Consider the following 24,559-nt stretch of genomic DNA (forward strand, 5'->3'; position numbering starts at 1 on the left):
GCTCTCATATGTTTTAGAGCTGTGATTATGTTTCCAGGGAGGATGTGACCTGGTTTTCTATTCATATTTCTACATTGATACCAAACAAACACCTATGCTAGGTTCTGATGTAATGCAGTGGAGACAGCCACTTGGGTAAGGGCTTGTGTGCTAGTGTTTTATGGTTCAGTTAAGAAAAGCAAAGAGTGGTCTACTTTTTGAGCGATGACGGGGTTAGAATCAGGTTAGCCCAAATGGATGGACTAACAAAGTCCGACCTCTCGTGGCGATACTGAGAATAGAGCTTGCCTGACACTTCCCAATGATATAACAACCACTAGGCACCAAAACTAGATTGCAAGGAATGCAAATGATTGCACCGAATGCGTTTCTCAATGATATCAGGGCACAGAGACACAGTAACGAAGGAGACGGTGTTATGCTGATGCAATTTTTTATATTTTGCTTGATACTAACTCTACTTACTATTAAAGAGACTGATACAGAAAGGCAATACAGAAAGGCTCCTGTGGCTTACCCAGAAACACATGCAATTTACTTGTACAGCCACAGTGTGAAAGGTCAGCAACTGGCCAGTTCCTTCCCAAAGGCGCCAGGTGAATACCAAAATACATTTCAAATACAAAAATACATCCCCTTATTTACAGCAAAAGCATTCACTTTGTCTTATGTACAAAAGGGCACACATTACGAACGGCAACAAACTCATGGAATGTTTGGTAAGATTTGCATCATTTCACTTTGAATAGCCTTGTAAAACCCCTCACACAGGTTCTGAAGCAGGTTTCTACCACACATTTGGGGGACTAATTACAAAAGATTGACCCTGGTTCAACCAGATAACTCAGTCGGACTTGATTTACTGTGTCATGCACGATCCCAATGGTTTAGTGTGGACACAGTCATCAGAGAGCCTGTTCAAGATCAGCACATTGGACAGATTATAGAATATAGAGTAGCAGTCATTTATACCAGGCACTGCTTTATAAGACAACCTAAAGATGGTGTAGCAGGTAGGATAGAGGGGACTGGGGTGGGTTGGGACAACTAAGCAACCATTTGATCAGTAAAAGGTGTGTTTATAGAAGGCAAGTGGGTGAGGGCAGGACAGCTTCCAGAGCATCTGGTTGAACCTTAGTTACACATCTATTAATCAAACGAAAGGACAAACATAGACAAACAGTATCTTGACAGGAAGCAATCGACATTTTCAATATACACACATTATCAGTGTACTCAGTTAACCAACTCTACATTTGTCAGGTAATGTGCACTAAGATATAAGACAGGCGACAACTAGGAAACAAAACCGACTTAGAAATTATATGGCTCTGATTAATAGGGCAGGTAGTGATTTTACAAACCATTTGACAGAAAATGAATAATGCAAATCTAATGACATGTTAGAGTAAAATACATATTAATTACATGAAAGGATTGTGCGTCTGGCCTCCCCTGATTATACACAGACAAGCCACAGTTGTGAATAAGCAAGTGAAATCTATGAAGAGCAACAGACTGGACGTTAAGCTAAGACTCCAAGGCCACTGGCTGACCCAGATCCTCCATGCCTCCTCCACAGAGCCTGGGCTGTCTACTCAAACCCTCCTGCCTAGCATTACGCAATCTCATTTAGCGTCAGTGGGGCCGCCCCACTCACTCCTTACACAATCTCTCTCTCCCTCTCTCGCCCTGAAACAACACAGCAGGAAGAGGAGGGAACACCAGAATATATTCTATTCAATGTAACAAGGTTCTTCACAACAAAAACGCTGCATGAAAAGCTTTTTGTATTATTCTGCTGCTGGAGTGACTGTTTTTAAGAATCATTATCAACAGAACAGTGTTCTTTAGAGTGAACAGTTTTTCTGGGCACTACTGTAAATCGTGATGCGATTATTATTTTTTATTTTTTTACCCCCAGTGGATTCTGAACTTTGATATTCAATTTAAAATATACTCTATTTTCACATTCACAATGACATTAGGGCTGAATGGACTTTTGGCATAATGATGATATTCATTCATTTTTTTTTGTGGAGAAAATGTATTCTTGTGGTGGTGTTTTGACTATTTTTGTAAAGATGGGCAGTTTTGAGTCTTTTGGACTAGAGAAGGCTTTCCTCCAGTGAGGAAGTATTGTACACCCTTTCCTCCAGTGAGGAAGTATTGTACACCCTTTCCTCCAGTGAGGAAGTATTGTACACCCTTGGTATGCATTTACACTGATTGCAATATATACAAAACTTTCTTGATACAGAAATAAATACAAAAAACAGACAAACTGTGTAACAGTTAAGACAACAAGATCATGTAAACATGACGTCATAATTGATATTCATAAAAAGAAAAGTTCACAATATTTTTTTGCATAAAATAAATATGCTCTTTTTTGATGCCAATAATACGTATATATTACATATGATTTCGTTTGCATAAAGAGTCAAATAATAAAATGAACAACCCCATGTGGACGGCGTGAGAATACAAAAACTGAAAGAGTTTGAAGGCACTTATACCCATTAGCTTGCAATGTCGACCTGAAGAAAAAAAAAGTGCAATGCACACACAAGCTTAAACATTATGGGACAAAATGTGGTAAAATGTAAAAAATAAATGCCTTTGAAAGATGTATAATTCTAGCATGAGGCAATAGAGTGCATTTTAAGCGCTTTAAGCAAAAGGTAAAAGAGGACATTCTTTGGAATGTATGTATTAAAATATTTGCATGACCAATTGTGAAGTAGGAGAGGGAATTTCTAGAACAGAACAACTGGAATTATAAATACCCCCCCCCCCACCACCCCACATCCCTATCCCCCTCACCCTCCTATCCAATTTGCTATAGATCCGCTATAGATCCCCCCTACGCCTGAAGTACCCCCTGTGTTCTAAATATTTGTAGAAGTCCTTGAAAAAGCAACAGTGTGATGGAATCTGAGGAGCACTTCATCTGCAACAGAAGCACTGCAACCACACTCACCCAGTTGAACGTGCAGACAGACACACAGAGCACACAGATGTTTCAACAAGTTACTCAATTCAAACCCCTCTCACTCCCTGCTTCTGCCTCCAGTCAAACACAGCAGTCAGAGATGAAAAGTTCCTGTGTAGCTTTGATTGGAGTTGCCCGTCATTTCTATCTTCTTCACATACCCTCTTCATCCTCTCTATCAGGTGGGACTTCAGGGAATGGGATGGAACAGGAAGGCCAGGGAGCTACTGCAGGAGGTCAGGGAGTGCAGGGAGAGGTGGGTTGGGGGTGGCACACTAGGGGGCGCCGTAATGTCACTACACATCCACATGGGTAAGGAGTCTGGAGAGCCTGTGTTTTTGGCAGCTCCGCCCCTCAAGGTTAAAAGTACTCCTCTCCTCCTTCGGGGTTTGGCTCTCTGTGGAGGGGAGAAATAGTCCATCAGTATCACAAAAAACTCTGGTAACCTAACAATCACATTAATTAAAATTACAAGGAGCACTGATAAAATAATGAGTCCCTTGTTCTGAAGAGCAATTTGTGAGAATCTTCTCATTAACAAAGATGGAGACAGAGTCTACAGCCCTACTTGTCTGGCCTCAGTTTACATTTTGTGGTACTGCGGCTCTTCTTGGAGGAACTGGGCGCCGGTCCTGTTGTAGTCCACCGGATCGGAGTGAACCTTGCTGAGGTACTTGGTGTTCTCGTGTTCGCCTCCGTGGCTGTCATGTGCCGACCGGTCCTCGGTGTAGTCGAGGGGCGCCCCCTCCGAGCCGTCCCCCTCCATCTTCAGGAAGCCCCCGTGACCGTCCTCCAACGAGGAGCTCTCGTCGTAGAAGAGTAGGCTGCGGGAGCGGACTAAACAGACACAGACAGAGATATATAGAGGATGTTAAGTTAATCACTGCCTTGATCCTCCAAACACAACAAAGGAACATAGAACCATTCCTATATTGTAAAAAATGAAAAACAAACAGTAAAAAGTCGGTTTCTTTTGAAGAATGGAATGGTTTTGAGCAGGGCGGACATCTTTATTCAGCAGGTGTGTGAGTTTTACAGGGAGAACAACTCATTACAGCTTCCTGTGCCATGCTGACTTCAGGTTTCTAAAGCAACCCAGCCCTCACCAACCAATTCTGAGTAGCCAGTAGGTCCATGTATGATTTCCATTTTGTGGTCATCAAGCTGAATATTATAATAGAAGGAAAGATATTGGGATTTCAGCTAACATACTCGCCTGAGTCTGTCGCTTTTGAAACACTACAAGATAAGATGTAACGCCACATTGACGTGTAATTCAACCACACGATGCTCCCTTTGACATTATTTCTGGAAGTGCTGGTAGGCAAGCAACATGCGACCAGAAAATATGTGATATGTATGGGACAACAAGCTAAAGGCTTTGTGTTTGTCATGCTGTAGATGGTGGACTATTCTAAGTCAGGGTTTCCCGAACTTGGTCCTGCACGTTTAGTTATTTCCCCCTAGCATTACACAGCTGATTCAAATAACCAAGTCATCATCAAGCTCTGATTATTCTAATCAGCTGTGTAGTGCTAGGGGGGGAAAAAAAAAAAACGTGCACCCGTGAGGGGTCCCAGGACCGAGTTTCCTGAAACTCTGTTCTAGGTGACAGGTGAGGGGTAGGGGACATACCCTGGCTGGCTGTGTAGACATCAGCCGAGGGGAGGGGCGAGGAGGACTTCACGGTATGAGACAGGGAGGAGAGCTCAGGCAGACAAGGTACAAGGGAGCCCAGCACCAGGAAAAAGCACAGCGCCACCACCTGGCGGGAGGGAACCAGAAACCATCAACAAAAGCACATGGTCAACATGAGAACAGTGTGCTAGTGAGGTTCTGTTCTCCAGCTGAGAAGGCTTTTGCCAGTTTGAGTTCATGGGGTCGCCTCTGTGTTTTATAGTAGAGTAGGCCAGGCCACAAGCCAGTGTCCCTGTCCATTGCTGTGAGTCTTTTCACAAACAAAGTGGTCGTTTTCCCTTTTTAACATGACGTGACTATCCAGTCCAAGGAACACTAACTACACAGTATCTTAGATCAGTGGGGAGCAAAGAAAACCCCCACATTTTTTAAATGGGATTTTGCATGTCTGGTGCATGTGTGTATCAGAATAAATAGTATGCAAAGTACCATAAGGCATGTTCCTGTTTGCGTTGAGGCCATTTTGTAGGATTGGGGCATTTTTCCTGTGACCAGGACCTGGAGTTTCTGGAGCTGCTGGAGTAGAGTTCTGGAGAGAGGAGGCAGAGAATACATGTTTCAGATTGACTAATAATACAACTGTATTCATTTACAGAATCTACAATAAGGATCCTCATGTGAACTTAAAACGTTCTCCAGAAGAGCAGACTCTAACGACTGTCAGACATTACAATGATCCAGTTTAGCTCCAGCTGTCGGATAACACAAAGCATGCACCATTACACACACAAACACACACACAGATGACTGACAGTGACATTTCACAGAAATGTATTGTAAATCCCCCAAATAATCCCTCTCCATCTGGCTATTTCCGTGATTTTAGAGTGAGTACAAAGTCAACTAAGATTGAACATAAAATAAACAATTACAAAAACAATCATAATTGTCTTGCTCTTCTGAGCATCCAGGACATTGAAGTTCATCTCTGAGAAAAAGGATAATGTGAGGATAACACATTGAGGAATTAGAGCTGGAAATTATATAAGACGTCTCTATTTCTAGTGTGTGAACCAAGCTCCCACAGTCTCTACCCCTCACCACAAAATACAAGCTTTGCCCAAATAGAAAGCAATTCAAAACCACAAGCAATGCAGACGCCCGCTCGGACTCTACCTCCTCCATACATTTTCTCTCTCTCTCTCTCTCTCTCTCTCTCTCTCTCTCTCTCTCTCTCTCTCTCTCTCTCTCTCTTTAGACATTAATTACTGTATGTTAGACAAGCATGAGTGTTGGGTCAGGCTGCAATAAGAAATTAAACCAGGTGAGCTTTCATATTTTCACCACGAGAGGGAGCATGTTTTCCACTAATGGTAGAAAAGACATTTCCATTGTTAGCCTTCACATAACCCAAACACCATGAAACGATTTGCCATATCCACAATATGTGACTATAACCCTAGTATAAAGTTCAAATACATGCAAACAGCTATACTGGCATTATATTGGTCCTTTGGGGTACCCCAGATGCACAAATAACTATTTTCATGCTGTTAATACCAGAGATTGAAAATACAGTAAATTATGATAGAAGAAGAGCTTCATGTTATGGTCCGATGGGATATGAAGGTGATTATAATTTTTGGGTCAAATCTTAACAGGAAAATTCTCATGGAAACTCTGGAAAACGGAACATTAACGTCCCATGTGAGGAATGTCCATTGCATCATCACGTTTGAATTGAACCATGGTTGGTCAGTGCTTGCACAGTTGTGATCTATAAACCATATTGCTCCCAAGGGACTAAAATAGACTGTGTAAAAGAAAAAGAAAAAAAAAACACGAGTAGATCTTGACTGGGAAACATGTGCATGAGTGACTCTGTGACACCTTCAACTTCTCAAGAGCAACCTTGGCCCTCCTCATGAACCAAACCTTTTCAGACGTCGTCAATTAAAGTGCAGCAAGCGCCTAGTATCCAGCTAACTGTATGCGAGATGCATACATCACTAGTAAAAACATTTTTACTTGAGTCACAATAGGACAACAGATTGCTTGTTGGGCTGCCATCTCGCATTGACAGATAAGCCCATTTTGGCCCCTCTTTACCAGGCAAGGCAAGGCATATGCTGTTGGAACACGCGCCCCACACGTTGTTCCTAGCTGGCTCCTGTGTGTTCCATTTGGACTGCCTGCTAGGAGCTGAGTCAGCCTGTGGTTTCCTTCTCGGGCCTCAAATTATTATGAGGCAGATTTGAGTGAGCACTTTTTGTGATGGTTCACTCTGTGCTGTAATTAGGGAGAGGTATACTGTCGCGCTGTTACTTTGATCCAAGCAACTTGAAATGCCTATTGTAAATTAGAGGCTGGCACAGTCTGTGATGCCTTTAAGAGTCTGTGTAGTCTGTGATGCCTTTAATTGAGCCCAATCACTTGCACTTGCACAATGGTCGACACTGTGAAAATGTCTCCACCTAATGAAGGAAGAAGCAGTCAAATCACACACAGCTATCCTGAATAGAAAAAGTTATCCGAGGCTTGATTGGAGCTGGCGGATCAGGGATGTGTCTAGCATCACTCAGAGCGTGCTCACACATGCACACACTCACACACATGTCACTCAAAGTCATGGCTCACCTGTTAGCACTCTCCAGTGTTTCCACCTTCTTCCACAGGTCACTGTTCTCAGATGTGTAGTTCTCCACCCTGTAAGACACAAAGTCACATCCATACATTCGATCATGGCTATCTGACAATTTGGAATATACATTCTTGATAATCACAGACAACATGGGCTATTGAAATGCAGTGCTTGAATACAGCAGCGCTGTAATGTATTTAGGTATTAAATATTAACTAAAAAAACAACAATGACCATGGATGGAAAGTCAGGGATTTTCCTGGTAAGGAACAGTGATCTACAGAGGCCTTTGCTGGAATGGATTAAGTGATTGTGTGTGACTCAGATGGCCTTGTGTGACCGCATGCTTTAATGGACAAACGCCATTGGCATTAGCTAAGGAACAATCAAACAATGAAGGAGTGGAGAAATGAAAAAAAGTGGAGAACAGGAATGACGACGAGAGAGGAGGAAAAAAGTTGGCAGACAGGAAAGGGGAGAGTGTCCTGCTTTTACTTTTTCTCCAGGCACTCCACGTACTCCTTCTTCTTCCTGCGACTCTCCTGGGCAGATATCTAGACAGAGAAGGGAGAGAGGGATCCCCAAATCAATAACAGCTCATATGATAAAAGGGAGAATATTAAAATATTAATATTGCTGAAACACTACTTTGAGATTACAGGTAAAAAATTACATTTAAAAAGTATTGCGGTTACAAATAGTTTTACACATTTTCTGGAAGCAAATCGTACAGTTTCTTTTGGACTGAATCTACATTTTACTTCCCGGGATGTAAGAGTGGGTACCTTATTTTTTATTTTCCTCCGAACCCTCTTCAGTGCCTTCTCCTCGGTCTTGGTGAGGGGCAGCTTGTTGGGTACGGGGTAACCTTCAGCGATCAGGGTGCGTTTCTCCTCCTCTGTTAGCATCAGGGGCCCTGAAGTGCCCTGTAGTTTCTGTGGAGAAATAAGGATTCATTTTATGAATTGGAGAAACTGTGTTACTGTGTGTATTATACTGTATCTGTACACCAGGGCAGCTCCTAATGAAGAGACTAGACTAGGGTGGCGGTCAGGGTCAGTGTGAGGATGTGGATATGAACTCCTAATATGTCCAGCAGCTGGGTTTGTCTGCAGCCCAGCTCATCGTGGGTGGCTCTGACTCTACTGACGGGAAGGGCTTGGAGCTAGGCCGGAGGAACCTCCTTCACTGATAGAGAACCATCCATAGCACAGCCCGAAGTCATCAGGAAAGGCAAACCATAGATCAGCCATGGGCTTAGATACTGTAACACTGCATGTGCACGCACATACACTGACTCACATGCACTCACTGACATTCACTCTCACTCACACACACTCACAGACTCAGGATTAACATAAACATAGTTCCTGTTACTTACAAACAACTTGATGTACAATTTTTTCTCTCACTTTCGCTCTGATTGGCACCATTACCAAAAGACAAACGGTACGCTGCTGGGGGGGTGTGGCGAGTGGGATCGTCTCAGTACTTACGTGTGGGGCGGTAAGGAGGGGTGAGGAGGATATGGCAGCGGAGGAGCGGGCCTGTAGGCGGGCTGGGCTGGAAGGGGGCATGGAGCGGGGGCTCTGGGATCCATCACTGTCACTGCCATGGCTGCTGGGAGGGGTGGGGGGGAGCTGCAGCTGATCATCTGTGTGTGTGTGGGGGGGGGGGGGGGGGGGGGCAGAAAATAGGGTTCCAATGGTTATGAAATGCATCACTTGCAACATGACCCATATTCTCAAAGCCTCTGCCCATCTAACCTCATGATGATATACAGTCCCTGTATAATGAGACAGAGGGGACAAAAGTCTGACTTCATCTGTCGTGTGGGATCGAGCTGAAAATAGTTCATTTAACTTAAACAGTGGAGAGCAGCGGTGCAAATCCAAGACCTCATAAAACGGTCAGTTTTGCCAAGACATCCATAATTAAAATGGCAAATGACTTCCTGGACAGAGTCAGTTCAAACATAGAGACAGCTTCATTCCAGTAAGTAAGGCAGCCAGTGCCTGCTCTTATTGTTATTGCTTGATCCCATCCTCCCATCCAATCAGTAGCCTCTGTGTAAGTATCTGAATGGAGCTCAGACAGGGATGGGGTGAGGACTGTGTTTTCTTAAGATATCTGTGCCAGGCAGAATTTCCCCCCAACATAGTTCCCAAACACCAGGCCATACCCATGCTGGTATGACCCTTGGATTTAGTTTGGTGTGAGTCCAGAGTACACAGGACCCAGGTTTTATTCTGTTATTACTGGAAAGGGAGGCGAAGAATGGGAGAAAATGGACTTTGTCAAAGGCAGAGGCAGACACAATGCAGACGTTATTGTTCAGACTGCGCTCTGCGAAGGGAGGCAGGGCTAGACTGGACATGTGGTGCTGCTGGCCTGTGGTTATTGAACATAAGATTTATGGTCAACCAGATGGGACTCAGTCTTATATGGAGGTATTCCTCTGCATCATGAAGGCCATCTCTGCAACCCCTGAACCAGTAAAAGTGTCTCTTTAACCGGGATACTGGAATCTGCAGGCTGGTGACTGAACAGGTCCAGCTGCGTCTCTACAGGTGTATCTGGTCAGTTCTATCTTCTACTCCAGTTGAATCCCTCTGTAGGTGAGGGTAGTCCTTCCCTGTTTCTCTGATACACTCTTTAAAAGGATTGGGCAATATGGTGCTCCAGGCAGAAATATTGAAAAGTGAAATGCAAGATAGTATCTTGGTACATCAAAAAAAGGCATTAGTGTGCAGAACAGAAAATATTGCCATTCTTGAGGAAAGGATAGAAAAAGAGAGGGAAGAGAATCTTACTTAGCTGGTTTGATCAACACCGAAAAAAAATGAGAGCACTTAATCACCAGCACCACTACTCTAATAATATACTTTCAGATTAGAGTCTCAGTTGGCTTCTTCCGCCTAACTTCATTAGCAATTAGATCAGAAAATACTACATGAATGAACAGAGGCATTCTCGTCCTGTATGTGTAAGCGAAAAATGGAAAAAGAAAAGCTAGCAGGTTATAATTGGAAACACTTCATATCTGAAATGAGCCATCACTAATAGTGTTTCATAGTGAAATACCTATTAGGGAAAGAACACATTATACATCATTACGTGTCACACTTGCTTGCAGTAATTGCTATTCCTATCTACCACAGCCTAGCCATTCACTTTAACAAAGATGGACTAATTCAGCTGAATAAGAGAGAGAAAGAACATGCCGACCACTGTCTGGAAGAATGGTGTGTCATCGGGAATACACTGTAGTGAGTCACTGTGACGCACGCTTCATGTCAGGTTTTTCTACCCCCCCCCCCCCCCCCGTGTAAATAACACACTCGTAGAAAGGCACTATGGCGGAATCAACTGGAGGTAGCCGCCTGTTGACTCCTGCACATAACCTTTAAGATGAGAGGTGGGGTCTCTGAGTGTGTAAAGGTCTCAGAAGAAACGGAGGCATCTAAATACTTGAATGAAGGGCAACTTAAAATCCAAGCTTTCTTAGAACAGCTGGATACATAAGCCCTTGAGGATGTTTGAATGCCTTAATGTCATCTTGCTTATTGTCATGGTTCTCACCTGAAGGGATGTTGAGGAACTGGTTGACCTCTCTGGGTTCATCTTTGATTGCAGGTGTGGGGTTGAGGTTCAACTCTTTGGAGCCCTGGAATAAGAGTATTATGAAGAGCTTAGTATTTGTATAGGACAAGAGACATTCCAAGTGGTTCTGACAGTAAACACATCTGAAGACAGTTCAAAACTATTTATATAACTGAAGAAAGGGAATCCATCTCCACCAATGGTTCTTGGAAGGGATCCAAGTGAGGACCATGTAGCCAGGACACTCACCATTTGATACTTATAGAGTTCATTCTTACAGCTGGAACAAATCGGATGACCATGTCCTAATCCTAAATATTCACAGAACTTTAAATATGCTATGAATTTAAACTAAAATAACTCTTGTGAAAAGGAACGGTACTGTAGTAATGTGTGCTGGGCTACAGGCCTGGTAACCAGTGATAACTAGTAATAGCTGTGCTGGGGTTCACATCTGACTGCTAAGCCCCACCTCAGCCCCACAAACCATGAATTACTTCCATGGACAATGAGGCATGAGTCACCGTGCTGGTCCTGTAGGGGTGCACTGTGTGAATGGTTTATTTCCTCCACTTACAAACTCAGTTTCTTTTCCTTTTAATAATCACATTTTGACCTACATTTTGTGTCAAAAATTTTATTTTAGGTTGCCGTTCCAGCCAGACACTAGACTCCAAATTCCAAATTCATAGATGTCCTTCAAACAGCTCAAGATTTAGTCAAAGAGGAGAAAGCCAGGAGAGATCCCTAGGGCTTATAAAGAGGCTTAGTCTTCCATAGCTCTTGACACGCAGGAAAAATGCTTTCCCTGGTAATGGATCAGGATAAGTTCTATGTGATAGTTTCCATGGCTGCAGTTTCTTACTGTGTCCCCCGATGAGCTCCTGTGAGGTGGTGGGGCGAGGTTGAGAGGCTGGAAGCATGAGTTCCCCATGGAGGGGACTGTAGAGGAAGGCTCTGCCTGTTGATCAGGCTCCTGCTTTACCAGGATGGCCGTCAGGTCCTGGCTGAAAGACCACATTCCTTCAAACTCTGGGGAGAAGAAAAAGAAGACGTGGTAAACTAATTAGTTGTATGTCTCAAGGGATATCATTACATAACTAGTACTCTACATGAAGTAGAGTATCAAACCAAGAAGCCCCCCTGTGTATTTCAAAGGGACACCTTGGGATACTACTATAGGTGAGCAGGATTGGGTGACAGATCAGTGTACATTAAAGCAGCAGGTGTGACGCACATCTACAGAATGGATCCTCTTTATGGTCCAGGGCTAACGCGAAGCAGCTGATTGTGAAAGCCAATAGCTTCAACTTTGAGGACTTTCTGCCTCCGAAATGAGTTTCCTCCTCCGTTAATAACCTCTGTGAAGATGGCAAACAGTGAGAGGCCAGTGAGTACAAAGCCTCTCCTGAAGAGGGGCCGTCCTGCAGTTTCAAAGTCAGGAGTAAAAGCACACACAACCAGTGGTCCTCGTTTAGCAGCCTGTTTTTTTCCCTCATTTGTTTGCTGGCACCATGATTGGATCGATAAAACATTACAGAGGCTTATAAAAAGGTAGTAAGCAAGCTTTCAAGTTGTGCTCCTTAACAGAAGACAGGTTGGGGTGTGGACGAGATTCCCATGGCGAGGAGGGGAAAGGGAGCAGTGGGAGACTGATTACGGTGAGGGTGTAAATCCCTCCCCCACTGGGGTTTTATGTCCACAGACTTTACCCCATGGGGGAAACCCGAAGTGGCGTCAAAATCTTCAATCCACTCAGAAAAGTCTACTGTATTGGCAACCTTGGCAGCATACTAAATTGTCCACAAGGAATAGATTATATATATACTTTGCCAAACACAATAAATAATGCACTGTAAAGATGAGTGAAATATTGCAAATACTTATTTTACGGTCGTAACAACTTTCCCTGGGATTCTACATCAACAAGTCATGGCTTGCAATATATTATGATAAGGCCTTGGCTTTTCTATGGGAAGATTCAATCGGGGAAGCAACAGGATGCACTGAATGAATGCGACCAAGGACACCACTAACTCTAATTGGCATGCCATCACAAATAATGAATGCAAACCAACAGCACATCCAGGTCATTTTATGTACAGTATCTAGACAGTATCTGGACAGTAGCTACAGCCTGCACATACCCATGAGGCCATGTGTTGTGGCCTTGAGGAAGCATCGGGGTTTCCTTTGAAGTTTACAGGCAGGTCAGTACAGTTAGTCGGACTCCCCTCACTCAGCATCTGAGTTGATTGGGGCAAGGCCTGGGAGCTCATTAGCCAGGCTATGAGAGGGGATGGCAGTTTTATCTTCACACATTACACCTAGGTGGAGAGCAGTAAAGCAGCTAGACACCCCCTTTTAACAGCCAACCTCTTTAAAAATGGGCATTTTACAGTGATTGGGACAAAGGGGATTGGGAATCAAATCTGCGTTGGCAGCAGGGCTCTCTGGGTGCCTCTGCTCTGTCGACAGTTTGTGAACTTGACTGCTATGGTAGTGCTGTGCATCTTGGCATTCAGTGAAAGGAATGTGTGTGGCCAATCATCCCATATGAATCGATTTCAGTAGATTCCATCCATTTGTGGATTCCATCCATTGTTCCATACACCTTACTGGGGATCCCTGTATACTTTTTGGGGCCAGTGATTTCCACGTGTGAGACTGTGGTTTTTAACACACTGTTTAGTCCAATGTTAGGCATTCAGTCTACCCTAAGCCTTGTGACGCAACCGTTTCTAAGAGCCAAGGCAGTTGTCCGTGGCTCTCAGAATAGGTTGCCCCCCCCCTTTCTTTCTTTTTTAAAAACTTATGGCTCTTCTTTTCCCTGGCCCCAAGCACAAGGGAAATAAAGGAGAAACATTTGCAGCTTGGAGTCATTGCAAGGGCTGCAGAAGCCACATGATGTGTGTGTGTTTGTGTGTGTGTTGGCTGACTGCCTGGAATTCCCTGACTTGCTTCCTTGATTCCTCCAGGGTGGGCAGGGCTTGGCTGGGAGTGTACTATGTGAGCTCGGCTCCTTGGATGGGTTCTCTGTGCGGCACAGGAGCGTCAGGAGATAGGGCAGGAGCGGAGAGCGCGGATACAGATCTGATACAGCTATTCTAGTGACGTAGGACTTACACTACTATCAAACTATAGACAGTGTACACCTAGCAGTCGTGTCGGTAGGAGCTCTTGTTTTTGTCCTGAAGTAACATTTAGCCAAGGCATTGTGCTGTAGATGTATTGCTTCTTGTTCATTTTGGTCAAAGCATCAATAAATTGCCAATTAGCTTCACCATAATAAGGTGTGTGGGTTTCCGGGAGAAGGATAACCTACTGATGAACAAGATCAAAGAAGAAGGACCAAAAATAATGCTTTTCATACCTGCTTCCTCATCCATTTTGATGGACATGGAGGGGCTCTGGGGGGCCGAGTCTCCGCTCAGGGAGTAGCTGTGTTCTTGCTGGATGTCAGGGTTGGGTGGGTCCATCTCCATGTCCAACAGTGGGTTCCTGTCGGCCAGGAGGTGGTCATCAAAGAAGCTGCTGAACAGCTCGTTGGAGAAGTCCTCCATCTGCTCCGAGAAGTGCTGCAAAACAAAATCACCAACAAAACAGTCATCACATCAGACCGCCTTTAATCAGAAAATCATGTCAATCGAATCCCATACCAGAATATACAAATGTAGACCTGCTCTTGGAAGTATGAGTCGTACCATTTCACACATGCAGTCCTTGGGTTCTATGCATTAGGGCACCAGTGTCTGCTTCAGTTTTTCCACTACTTTAGTTTAGCTAGCAGACAGCAGAGTCACTGCTGGTGTGCAAAATCAGAACAGCTCTATTAAAATCCCTAGGGACACAGTCTGGTACTCTGGCTGTAGTGTTCTAGATAACCCCTGTATTCCACATCACAGACCAGTTCACATTCACTTTCTCTACACTCCACCTCCTCTCAAACCAGCTATGCCTAATGAATCCCAACAACACATACCACTAATTACATGTCAGGCACAATGACCAACATGACTAGCTGTAATTAAAAACAGGCCAGCAGGCTCCACTCGTTTTCCCAGATGTGTAACAGCTATGCTCTCAAGACTTTATATCATCCGTGATATGCAGAGGGGAAATACAATCAAGGGATTTTATAATCGCTAGAGCTGTTATAAAATGCATTGTTACAACAGTAACAGATTATTTCAGGCCCAGTATCTGGTTGAGGGAAAAAGCATTTAATTACAGATCAGAAATAATAGAAAACCGCATAGACGGCAGCGGCACTGTGGAGTCAATACAATGACTGTATTAGTCAATCCAGAGCCCGAACGGCTATATGATTTGCATTGAAGGACATCACTATCGCAGACATGTTGAGAGATGTTGAATCATCCTGGAAATAAGAACACTTGTGGAGATTTGTGTTTCATTTGAACATATCTACACCTTTAGTTACATCAATTGCACATAAATGCTTGCTTCTGGGTATGGCTTTTGAAGGTAATCACAGGGAAGAGAATTCCAGAGCCACCATCACAAAGTGAAAGTTTTTCCATGTCCCTCACTAAGTTGTATTTTTTTTATTTTATTTACTTTACCTAGTCAGTTAAGAACAAATTCTTATTTTCAATGACGGCCTAGGAACACTGGGTTAACTGCCTGTTTCAGGGGCAGAACGACAGATTTGTACCTTGTCAGCTCGGGGATTTGAACTTGCAACCTTCCGGTTACTAGTCCAACGCTCAAACCACTAGGCTACCCTGCCTCCCCATAGTTGTATACCTTTACAAGTATGAGACACGCGCAACTATTCACAGTACAGCGACCTGTGGGGCAGTTTGTTTGCTGTAGAGGGGAGTGTCTTAGGTGTGACCTGTAACCCAGGCATGAGAGCTGCACAGCTGTCAAACAAAACACAGTGTACGCCGTGCCACAGCACCAAAGACATCCCCATTTCACTACCTGCTGGGCCTCTCACACGCCTAAACATTGTGAATTCTGTGACAGGAAAACCAACACAGATCAAGCCCTGGCCATCTGTGTGTTCCCACAGAAGGCTGTATCATTAGACAGACAAAATATCTACATTTGCTGATAATATTTAGGCCTAACAGATGAAATGATCTTGCTGGAATCAATTCCAAACAGTACTACACATTCACCCTACTTGTCATGTTCTCATGATAAGGATATGGATAACGTGCAAGGGAGTATATAAAAGACTCACTCTCCTTAGTTTACTCCTACATTATCTATGTACACAAAACTTAACCGGATATCAAACACCATTAAATAGAGCTGATGTGGGTTCGAGAGCAGTGTATGCTTAAAGAAAGGCACACTGGCAATACTAGATGATCCGGCTTATTTACTTGATGCAACACCATTGCCGTCAGCAGGCACACTAACGACTATGGCTGAGTGCGCAACAGGATAAACAGTCCCACCCAGACCCTTTCATCTACAGCAGGAGGTTCCTGTTGTGCACCGTGTGCGGCGGATGTGCTTGCGGCCCGAGATAATCCAGACTGAACTGAGTGATGTGTTTCACTGCCAAGCCAAGAAGAAGGTGGCCATTATGGTGGTTGGAAAAGACAAACACAATCACAATGTGTATATTACACAGATAAATGGTTGGTTTTTGTAGGCAGCAGGCTGTAGCCACTGGCAGAATTTCCCACACAAATTAGAAATTTGGTTTGGGGAGACAGCTCCTTTGAAAATGAACAAGCCGTTTAAAAACGAACAAATACACAAACAAATTGAAAACTATTTAATAAAGTCGACACAATATAATTTAAACGCATGCTCCCGTGGTAGAGTTTCTCTACTCTAATTCAGTCTGTGATGGTGATGGTGATGATGATGCAATCCCTCAAAAGTAGAGATGGAGAATTTCAGAGGCAGACAGAGGGGCCTTTTCTCCCTTGTGGCACTTAAATAGTCTTTTAAAGAGACCCAATTACTGAATTTGGGTCATACTTGGGACGGAATAAAAATAACATTACACTTTTTCTTGGTGGAGTTACTATGACGATTGTTTGCACATGAACCCACTAGAAATGTAAGCCGGAAAGCCAAAAAGATCACAGATTCTTTGGGAGTTGCCCCTCATATGACATTTTCTCTAGATTGCTAATTATGTTTTGGCTAGAGCACCAGACAGCAGGCTTTGAAGTACACCAAGTCATACCAGGACTGTACTTGCATGCATAATGACTGAGGAAATATTTTAATTCTCCGCTTAGAATGAGACAGAGAAAGCTTGCTTTTTGAACAGCAAACAGGTAATGAGAATTCATTATAGTTTTGGCACTCAAGTTCTTCTCTCGTCTTTCATTTTAGTGGTGATGATGGCAGACAATAATTACAGAGGTCTGTCAGAATGGGATGGGAAGAGAAACACACTTGAGGGAAACATATCTTCCCTGTCTGGGGTGGAGAAAAGACCCTTTCTGTTACCCCAGATGTTCCCTCAGCCCTCGCCGGCCCATCTCTCCAGCTGGGGCAGCTGGTACAGGTCTGGACAGACAGGAAGCCCCATAGAGGGGGAAGGGCTGCTGGGTGCTACTCTTTCTGGAAGACCTCTCATTAAAACGCTCTGTGGCTGAGAGAGAGAAAGATAGACCACTATGCTATAGGGAACCGAAGAGGTTAAAATGTTCCAGAGCAACTCGACTCCCTACTCTACATCACTGCCTGAGCAATCAGGCTCCAGAGCATTGTCTGTGCAGATACCTAGCAGCCCGTTTAAACGCTTTGCCCTTTAAAGCCAACTATGATAATAGATGCCAAAAATGTTAGCGCCACTGCAGTTATGGATTTGGAAACCAAATATTGTATTTTTAGAAACCACAGGCACAGGGATAAATGTACAGATTTCTTGGGAGTATTGTACTAACTGTGATTGGAAACAAGGAAAGTGTTTTGTTTGGCTTGTTCAGAAGGGGTGGAAAGTTACCATATCTGTCTGAAACAATCTAGACATTCTACCACACACTAAATAAGCCCTATAAGCCTACCCTCTTGTCATTGAAGTGGTGCTAGTATTCCTAGCAAGGCATAATCATATCAAGTATTGCACTCTCTCCTGGCACACAGTATCACATTTGGTGAAAAGAAAGCATAAATAAATGTCTATGCAGTAGACATAGTAAACACTGCACTGAAGTCAAGCAGCTCATAGTAATACCAATGTGCTTCTCAGCATTGCTTGTGGTGATACAAATACTATGTTAGCTCTGTGACCAATCAGAGCAACGCATGCAAATTAGCCAGGCGCTTGCAGAAGGAAAACTGGAGTGCAAGGTTCGCATGGAGAAGCTCAGCAGCAGGAGTAAATGTGCGTTTGTAAAAGGAAAAATAAATCGGCCAATAAAAGTTTGGGCCGGGGACCCAAGCCAAGAAAGCTGCTAGACTCTCAGATCTGCAGGAATGGCTGTTATGCAGTTCAATTTTGGCCCCTCTGTGGAGATTTGCCCTTGTTGCTGTGAGAAGATGAAGAATCGAAGCAGCAGTTAATACAGTTTGTTCTTATAAGAAGAATTATTATTTGAAGAATTGTGCTTAAGGATGCAGTTAAAAAAACTGAAAATCAACAGAAAAGATGAGCACAATATGACTGTTATGATCTGGACTATGTTATGTTCGACATACAGGAAGACTATCTAGAGGACACGCGCTACATTAGGACAAGCGAGGAGGAAATTACAAGCGAAAAGCGTGCGCGTTCAAATCAGCTGTGATCCGTAAAGTTTTGACAGCTTGACCTAATCTGACCTCCCATTGAAAACCTCTTAAGTTGCGTGCAAACATTAGGACTTGAGACTGCTGCATCCAAATGTTCACATCTGCAACTTTAAGGGCCTGGTCACATGTCTTCGCTTGTCACATTGCCGCTGGCTCCCAAATTGGACCAGATGCTGCAAGATGAGCCTGATTTGCGTCTGATGCTTTTAACGACTTACAATTGATGTGCATAATGCTAAAGTGTACACACCTGAAGCCCTTAGGATAAAGGTACAGGGAGGTTTTGAATGTGTCCCCTGATTCTCACCTACTACCTGCTGTTTGAGGAAGACATTTGGAAGTAGCACTTCCGTTTAAAATCAGAATTACAACGATCTCCAACGAAACAACATATGTGTAATAGACACAATTTACATACTGCTTGACATACTGTATTACGCGTGTAATCACTGGTATTTCCAAAGCTCTCAAATCAACCAGACTTGACACTCACTGACTCCTGCTCCTCACTGAGTCCAACATTTCATTTATTCATCTAGTGTTGAGGCAGCAGTCAGAAGTCCCATGGCCTGAATTTCCCTCTGCATGAGCAGCGAGGGAGCACCCTAAAGTATAGAGTAGACCTATGAGCTCCCATCCCCCACGTTCCCTGAGTGGAAAGGCCTGGTTTCTTCATTCCAGTGCAGATGCTTTCTTTAGCAAGCAGAGAGGTTTGAAAACCACAACCACTAGAGACAGGCTTCTGTGTCACACTCTGACTGGTTTCCTGACCTTTAAGGGATTGTTTGGATCCATTTAGAGTCTGTGATAGATTAGAGGAAGCCCAGAAAATATTATTGTTGAGGGGGGATCACCTTCTCACTGAAGCTCCAGGGTCCTGAGAGTCTGGAGTTCTACTTTGCTGTGGCATCTGTGGCCAACCAAATGGACTGCAAAACTCAAGTCACTTTAATCACTTCGCAATATTATCTTCAGCTTGCAACCTCACAGTCCCAACCATTCCCTCTCTGACTGTTTGTCCCCAATTTCCTGTGCTCAGCTTGGTCCTGCAGTCTGTAATTTAGTTGCTGCTTTTCCCATTGACTCCCACTCAAGACAATGACAATTTCTCACAGCCAGTTGCACTTCCTGAGACTAATAATGGACCTTAGTACACTTAATTGACTAGTCTAACCTTCAAGTACTATCTTCTTAAAAAAACATATTTGGGATCGGTGTCCTATCCACGGGACGGTTGAGCTAATGTAAGCTAATGCGATTAGCATGAGGTTGTAAGTAACAAGAACATTTCCCAGGACATAGACATATCTGATATTGGCATAAATCTTAAATTCTTGTTAATCTCACTGCACTGTCCAATTTACAGTAGCTATTACAGTGAAAGAATACCATGCTATTGTTTGAGGAGAGTGCACAATTCTGAACATGAAAAGGGACATTTGGGCAGCCTTGATACAAAATCTGGAACAGAAATGCAATGGTTCATTGGATCAGTCTAAAACTTTGCGCTTACACTGCTGCCATCTAGTGGCCACAATCTAAATTGCACCTGGGCTGGAATAATACATTATGGCCTTTCTCTTGCGTTTCAAAGATGATGTTACAAAAAAATACAAAATAACGGTTATTTTTTCTTTATATTATCTTTTACCAGATCTATTGTGTTATATTCTCCTACATTACTTTCACATTTCCACAACCTTCAAAGTGTTTCCTTTCAAATGGTACCAAAAATGTGCATATCCTTGCTTCAGGACCTGAACTACAGGCAGTTAGATTTGGGTATGTAATTTTAGGAGAAAATTGAAAAAAGGGGAAGGATCCCCACCATTGGAAGCTTTGAAAGAATTTACAGCCTTGTTCCAGCAAAGGTTAACACCAGTCTACAATGTTGACTCGGTCTGGGAGAACCAGCGAGGCAAGGTATGAATGAACTGTGGTTGAAATGGGTCAGGGAACAGGAATCCAACTGTTATATTTCAATCCAATTCATATCAGTATGACAGTCATTCAAAGGTGACTAACCTGTGACTAACCTGTATCCCCGAACATTGTGACTAACCTGTCACATTGTGACTAACCTGTAACTAACCTGTATCCCCGCACATTGACTCAGTAACAGTTCCCCTTGTATATAGCCTCGTTATTGTTATTTTATTGTGTTACTTTTTATTACTTTTTCTTTTGTTTATTTTGTAAATATTTTCTTAATTTCTTGAACTGCACTGTTTGCTAAGGGATTGTAAAGTAAGTATTTTACGGTAAGGTCTACACATCACTAATTGAATTCATTTGGTTGCTTATATGGAAAGTGGATCTTCAGACAGGTTTTGTCTGACAGGTATAGCCAGTCCTACTGCTCCAATAGAGATGTGTAGGTGGATATGACAAAAAGACTTGCCTAGAACTGTCCCTGCTATGTCTCCTGAAAGCCTCTCCCTGAAATCTATCCCTGAAAGCTCCATCCTAACAATGTGTTCCAGATTAAGTCTGGCTTCTTCTGTTCTGCTGTTTCATTTACAGAGCTGGTTGCCAGAGACTTCAACAGAGGACTGATTTACAGACTGAGAAAACTGCCCACCAGCCTTTCATACAAAATAAAATAGATTAATTATACCTATCTACTCAATAAGCCAAACAACTCACAGCTCCATTTAGTACCATTTCGGTTAGTCGGAAACCACAAGGATAACATTTATAAGGTGACCTAAAATGTCATACCAGTGTGAAAATAACCTGCAACAGATTGGTACAATGCTGCAGATATATGACTCTTTTTAAGCTTGGAGGATGGGTGGGTTACTTCAACTACAATGGGCATTATCCTCTTATTACAAGATGATAAACAAATTGATACCTTCAAGGATGTGATGAGAAGGAAATGGGTGAAGGAAATACTCATGTCGATATAAGATAAAGTACATGAGAACTGCCCTGAAAATAGGCTATAGGCTCACCAGAACTTGGTCCAGTTCAAAATTTGTGGACGCTCCTATTACTCAGATGTCTAAATCAATATACTATTTCGGAAAGGTCCATAATATAGCTGGAGGCTCTATTATGTAATCTATTTCAAATGAATATTGATAGAAACCACATCATTTATAGTTCTAAGATGTTCTATAATTCACATTTTCATGGGAGTACAGATTTTTTTTCTTCTAAGAGCAATAGACATGGGCACGATTTAAAAAAAAAACAAGAATGACCGGCATTTTTAACAATTCAGTGAGGACAATATAAGAGACACGCACCATCACCAAAGATAAAACACTAACTGGTTTGACAGTACATGCTTTCTAAATTGATCACAGCCTGCAACTACCACATGTTAGAGCTTATTTCCAGGGTGTGTGCTCCGCACTTGACTGAAAGGCACCACCACGCCTTTGATATTCACCTCAGAGACAAAGTTGAAGGGCTGATACTCGCTAGCACCTTTTAATGCTTATTAATCTTTCTCATGACATCTTAGTTTGTCACGTATCTCTTTATTGATCCTTCCATGACAAACACACATCAGTATTAGAGGTCGACCGATTATGATTTTTCAGCGCCAATACCGATACCGATTATTGGAGGACCAAATAAATCCGATACCGGTTATTCAGCCGAATTTTTTAATGTATTTGTAATAATGACAATTACAACAATACTGAATGAACACTTATTTTAACTTAATATAATACATCAATAAAATCAATTTAGCCTCACATAAATAATTAAACATGTTCAATTTGGTTTAAATAATGCAAAAACAAAGTAAGAAAAGCTAACGTTTAAGATCCTTGCTCAGAACATGAGAACATATGAAAGCTGGTGGTTCCTTTTAACATGAGTCTTCAATATTCCCAGGTAAGAAGTTTTAGGTTGTAGTTTTTATGCTATTTCTCTCTATGCCATTTGTATTTCATTAACCTTTGACTATTGGATGTTCTTATAGTCACTTTAGTATTGCCATTGTAACAGTATAGCTTCCGTCCCTTTCCTCGCCCCTACCTGGGCTCGAACCAGGAACACATCGACAGCAGCCACCCTCGAAGCAACGTTACCCATCGCTCCACAAAAGCCGCGGCCCTTACAGAGCAAGGGGAACAACTACTCCAAGTCTCAGAGCGAGTGACGTTTGAAACGCTATTAGCACGCACCCCACTAACTAGCTAGCCATTTCACAGCGGTTACACCAGCCTAATCTCGGGAGTCATAAACAGTCATAAACAGTCATAAACAGCAGAGCTGCTGGCAAAACGCACAAAAGTGCTGTTTGAATGAATGCTTACGAGCATGCTGGTGCCTACCACCGCTCAGTCAGACTGCTATATCAAATCATAAACTTAGTTATAACATAATAACACACAGAAATACGAGCCTTAGGTCATTAATATGGTCGAATCCGGAAACTATCATCTCAAAAACAAGACGTTTATTCTTTCAGTGAAATACGTAACCGTTCCGTATTTTATCTACCGGGTGGCATCCATAAGTCTAAATATTCCTGTAACATTGCACAGCCTTCAATGTTATGTCATAATTACGTAAAATTCTAGCAAATTAGGCATCCCAAACTGTTGCATATACCCTGACTCTGCATGCAATGAATGCAAGAGAAGTGACACAATTTCACCTGGTTAATATTGCCTGCTAACCTGGATTTCTTCTAGCTAAATATGCAGGTTTAAAAATATATACTTCTGTGTATTGATTTTAAGAAAGGCATTGATGTTTATGGTTAGGTATACATTGGAGCAACGATACGCACCGCATCGATTATATGCAACGCAGGACACGTTAGATAAACTAGTAATATCATCAACCATGTGTAGTTATAACTAGTGATTATGATTGATTGATTGTTTTTTATAAGATAAGTTTAATGCTAGCTAGCAACTTACCTTGGCTTCTATTGCATTGGCATAACAGGCAGGCTCCTCGTGGAGTGCAATGTAATCAGGTGGTTAGAGCATTGGACTAGTTAACTGTAAGGTTGCAAGATTGAATCCCCGAGCTGACAAGGTAAAAATGTTGTTTTGCCCCTGAACAAGTCAGTTAACCCACTATTCCTAGGCCGTCATTGAAAATAAGAATGTGTTCTTAACTGACTTGCCTAGTTAAATAAAGATTAAATAAAAGTGTAAAAATGTTTTTTTTTTATGTTTTTTTTTAAATCGGCCAAATCGGTGTCCAAAAATACAGATTTCCGATTGTTATGAAAACTTGAAATCGGCCACAATTAAATCGGCCATTCCGATTAATCGGTCGACCTCTAATCAGTATATACCAGGGCTGCCCAACCCTCTTCCTGGAGATCTACTGTCCTGTAGGTATTCAGTCCAACCCTAATTTAGCAGTTCTGATTCAACTAGTTAAGGTCTTGTTGAGCAGTTAATTAGTAGAATCAGGTGTGTTAAATTAGGGTTGGACTGAAAAGCCATAGGATGGTAGTTCTCCAAAAAGAGGGTTGGACAGCCCTGGTATATACAGTACAGTGCCTTCAAAAAGTATTCATACCCTTAGATTTTTTCAAAATGGGATTCAAATGGATTTAATTGTCTTTTTTTTGTCAAAGATCTACACAATGTCTCTGCAATGTCAAAGTGGAAGAAAAATTCCCCCAAAAATTGTTTTCATAGAAAATAAAATATTAATATATTTTGATTAGATAAGTATTGTTGTTTTAAGTGGTCTCTACATCATACATAACATGAATATTTGGGGCAATGAGGTGCACACAATTTTTTTGAGTCAATACATGTTGGAATCATATTTGGCAGAGATTACAGCTGTGTCTTTCTGGGTAAGTCTCTAAGAGCTTTGCAAACTTGGATTGTACAATATGTGCCCATTAATCTTATATTTTTCTTTCAAGCTCTGTCAATTTGGTTGTTGATCATTGCTAGACAGCCATTTTCAAGTCTTGCCATAGATTTTAAGCCGATTTAAGTCAA

At 42.5% G+C, this 24,559-nt stretch overlaps 1 protein-coding gene across 1 annotated transcript in view; it reads right to left on the bottom strand.

Moving 5' to 3' along the window:
- Positions 1 to 416: 416 nt before the first annotated feature.
- The window catches only part of LOC109872761 (cyclic AMP-responsive element-binding protein 3-like protein 1), a 30,282-nt gene continuing 6,139 nt past the window's right edge, over positions 417 to 24,559 (bottom strand). The window contains exons 2-12 of the mRNA XM_020464079.2: positions 14,251 to 14,455; positions 11,743 to 11,909; positions 10,857 to 10,941; positions 8,771 to 8,928; positions 8,060 to 8,209; positions 7,770 to 7,828; positions 7,271 to 7,339; positions 5,123 to 5,222; positions 4,631 to 4,760; positions 3,583 to 3,832; positions 417 to 3,392 (exon numbers count right to left, since the gene is read on the bottom strand). Of these exons, the coding sequence (XP_020319668.1) occupies positions 3,356 to 3,392; positions 3,583 to 3,832; positions 4,631 to 4,760; positions 5,123 to 5,222; positions 7,271 to 7,339; positions 7,770 to 7,828; positions 8,060 to 8,209; positions 8,771 to 8,928; positions 10,857 to 10,941; positions 11,743 to 11,909; positions 14,251 to 14,455 (1,410 nt within the window). The 3' untranslated portion in view covers positions 417 to 3,355. The remainder of the gene's footprint in view (positions 3,393 to 3,582; positions 3,833 to 4,630; positions 4,761 to 5,122; positions 5,223 to 7,270; positions 7,340 to 7,769; positions 7,829 to 8,059; positions 8,210 to 8,770; positions 8,929 to 10,856; positions 10,942 to 11,742; positions 11,910 to 14,250; positions 14,456 to 24,559) is intronic.

The sequence above is a fragment of the Oncorhynchus kisutch genome, linkage group LG3 (assembly GCF_002021735.2).
Source record: "Oncorhynchus kisutch isolate 150728-3 linkage group LG3, Okis_V2, whole genome shotgun sequence".
NCBI lineage: Eukaryota > Metazoa > Chordata > Actinopteri > Salmoniformes > Salmonidae > Oncorhynchus > Oncorhynchus kisutch.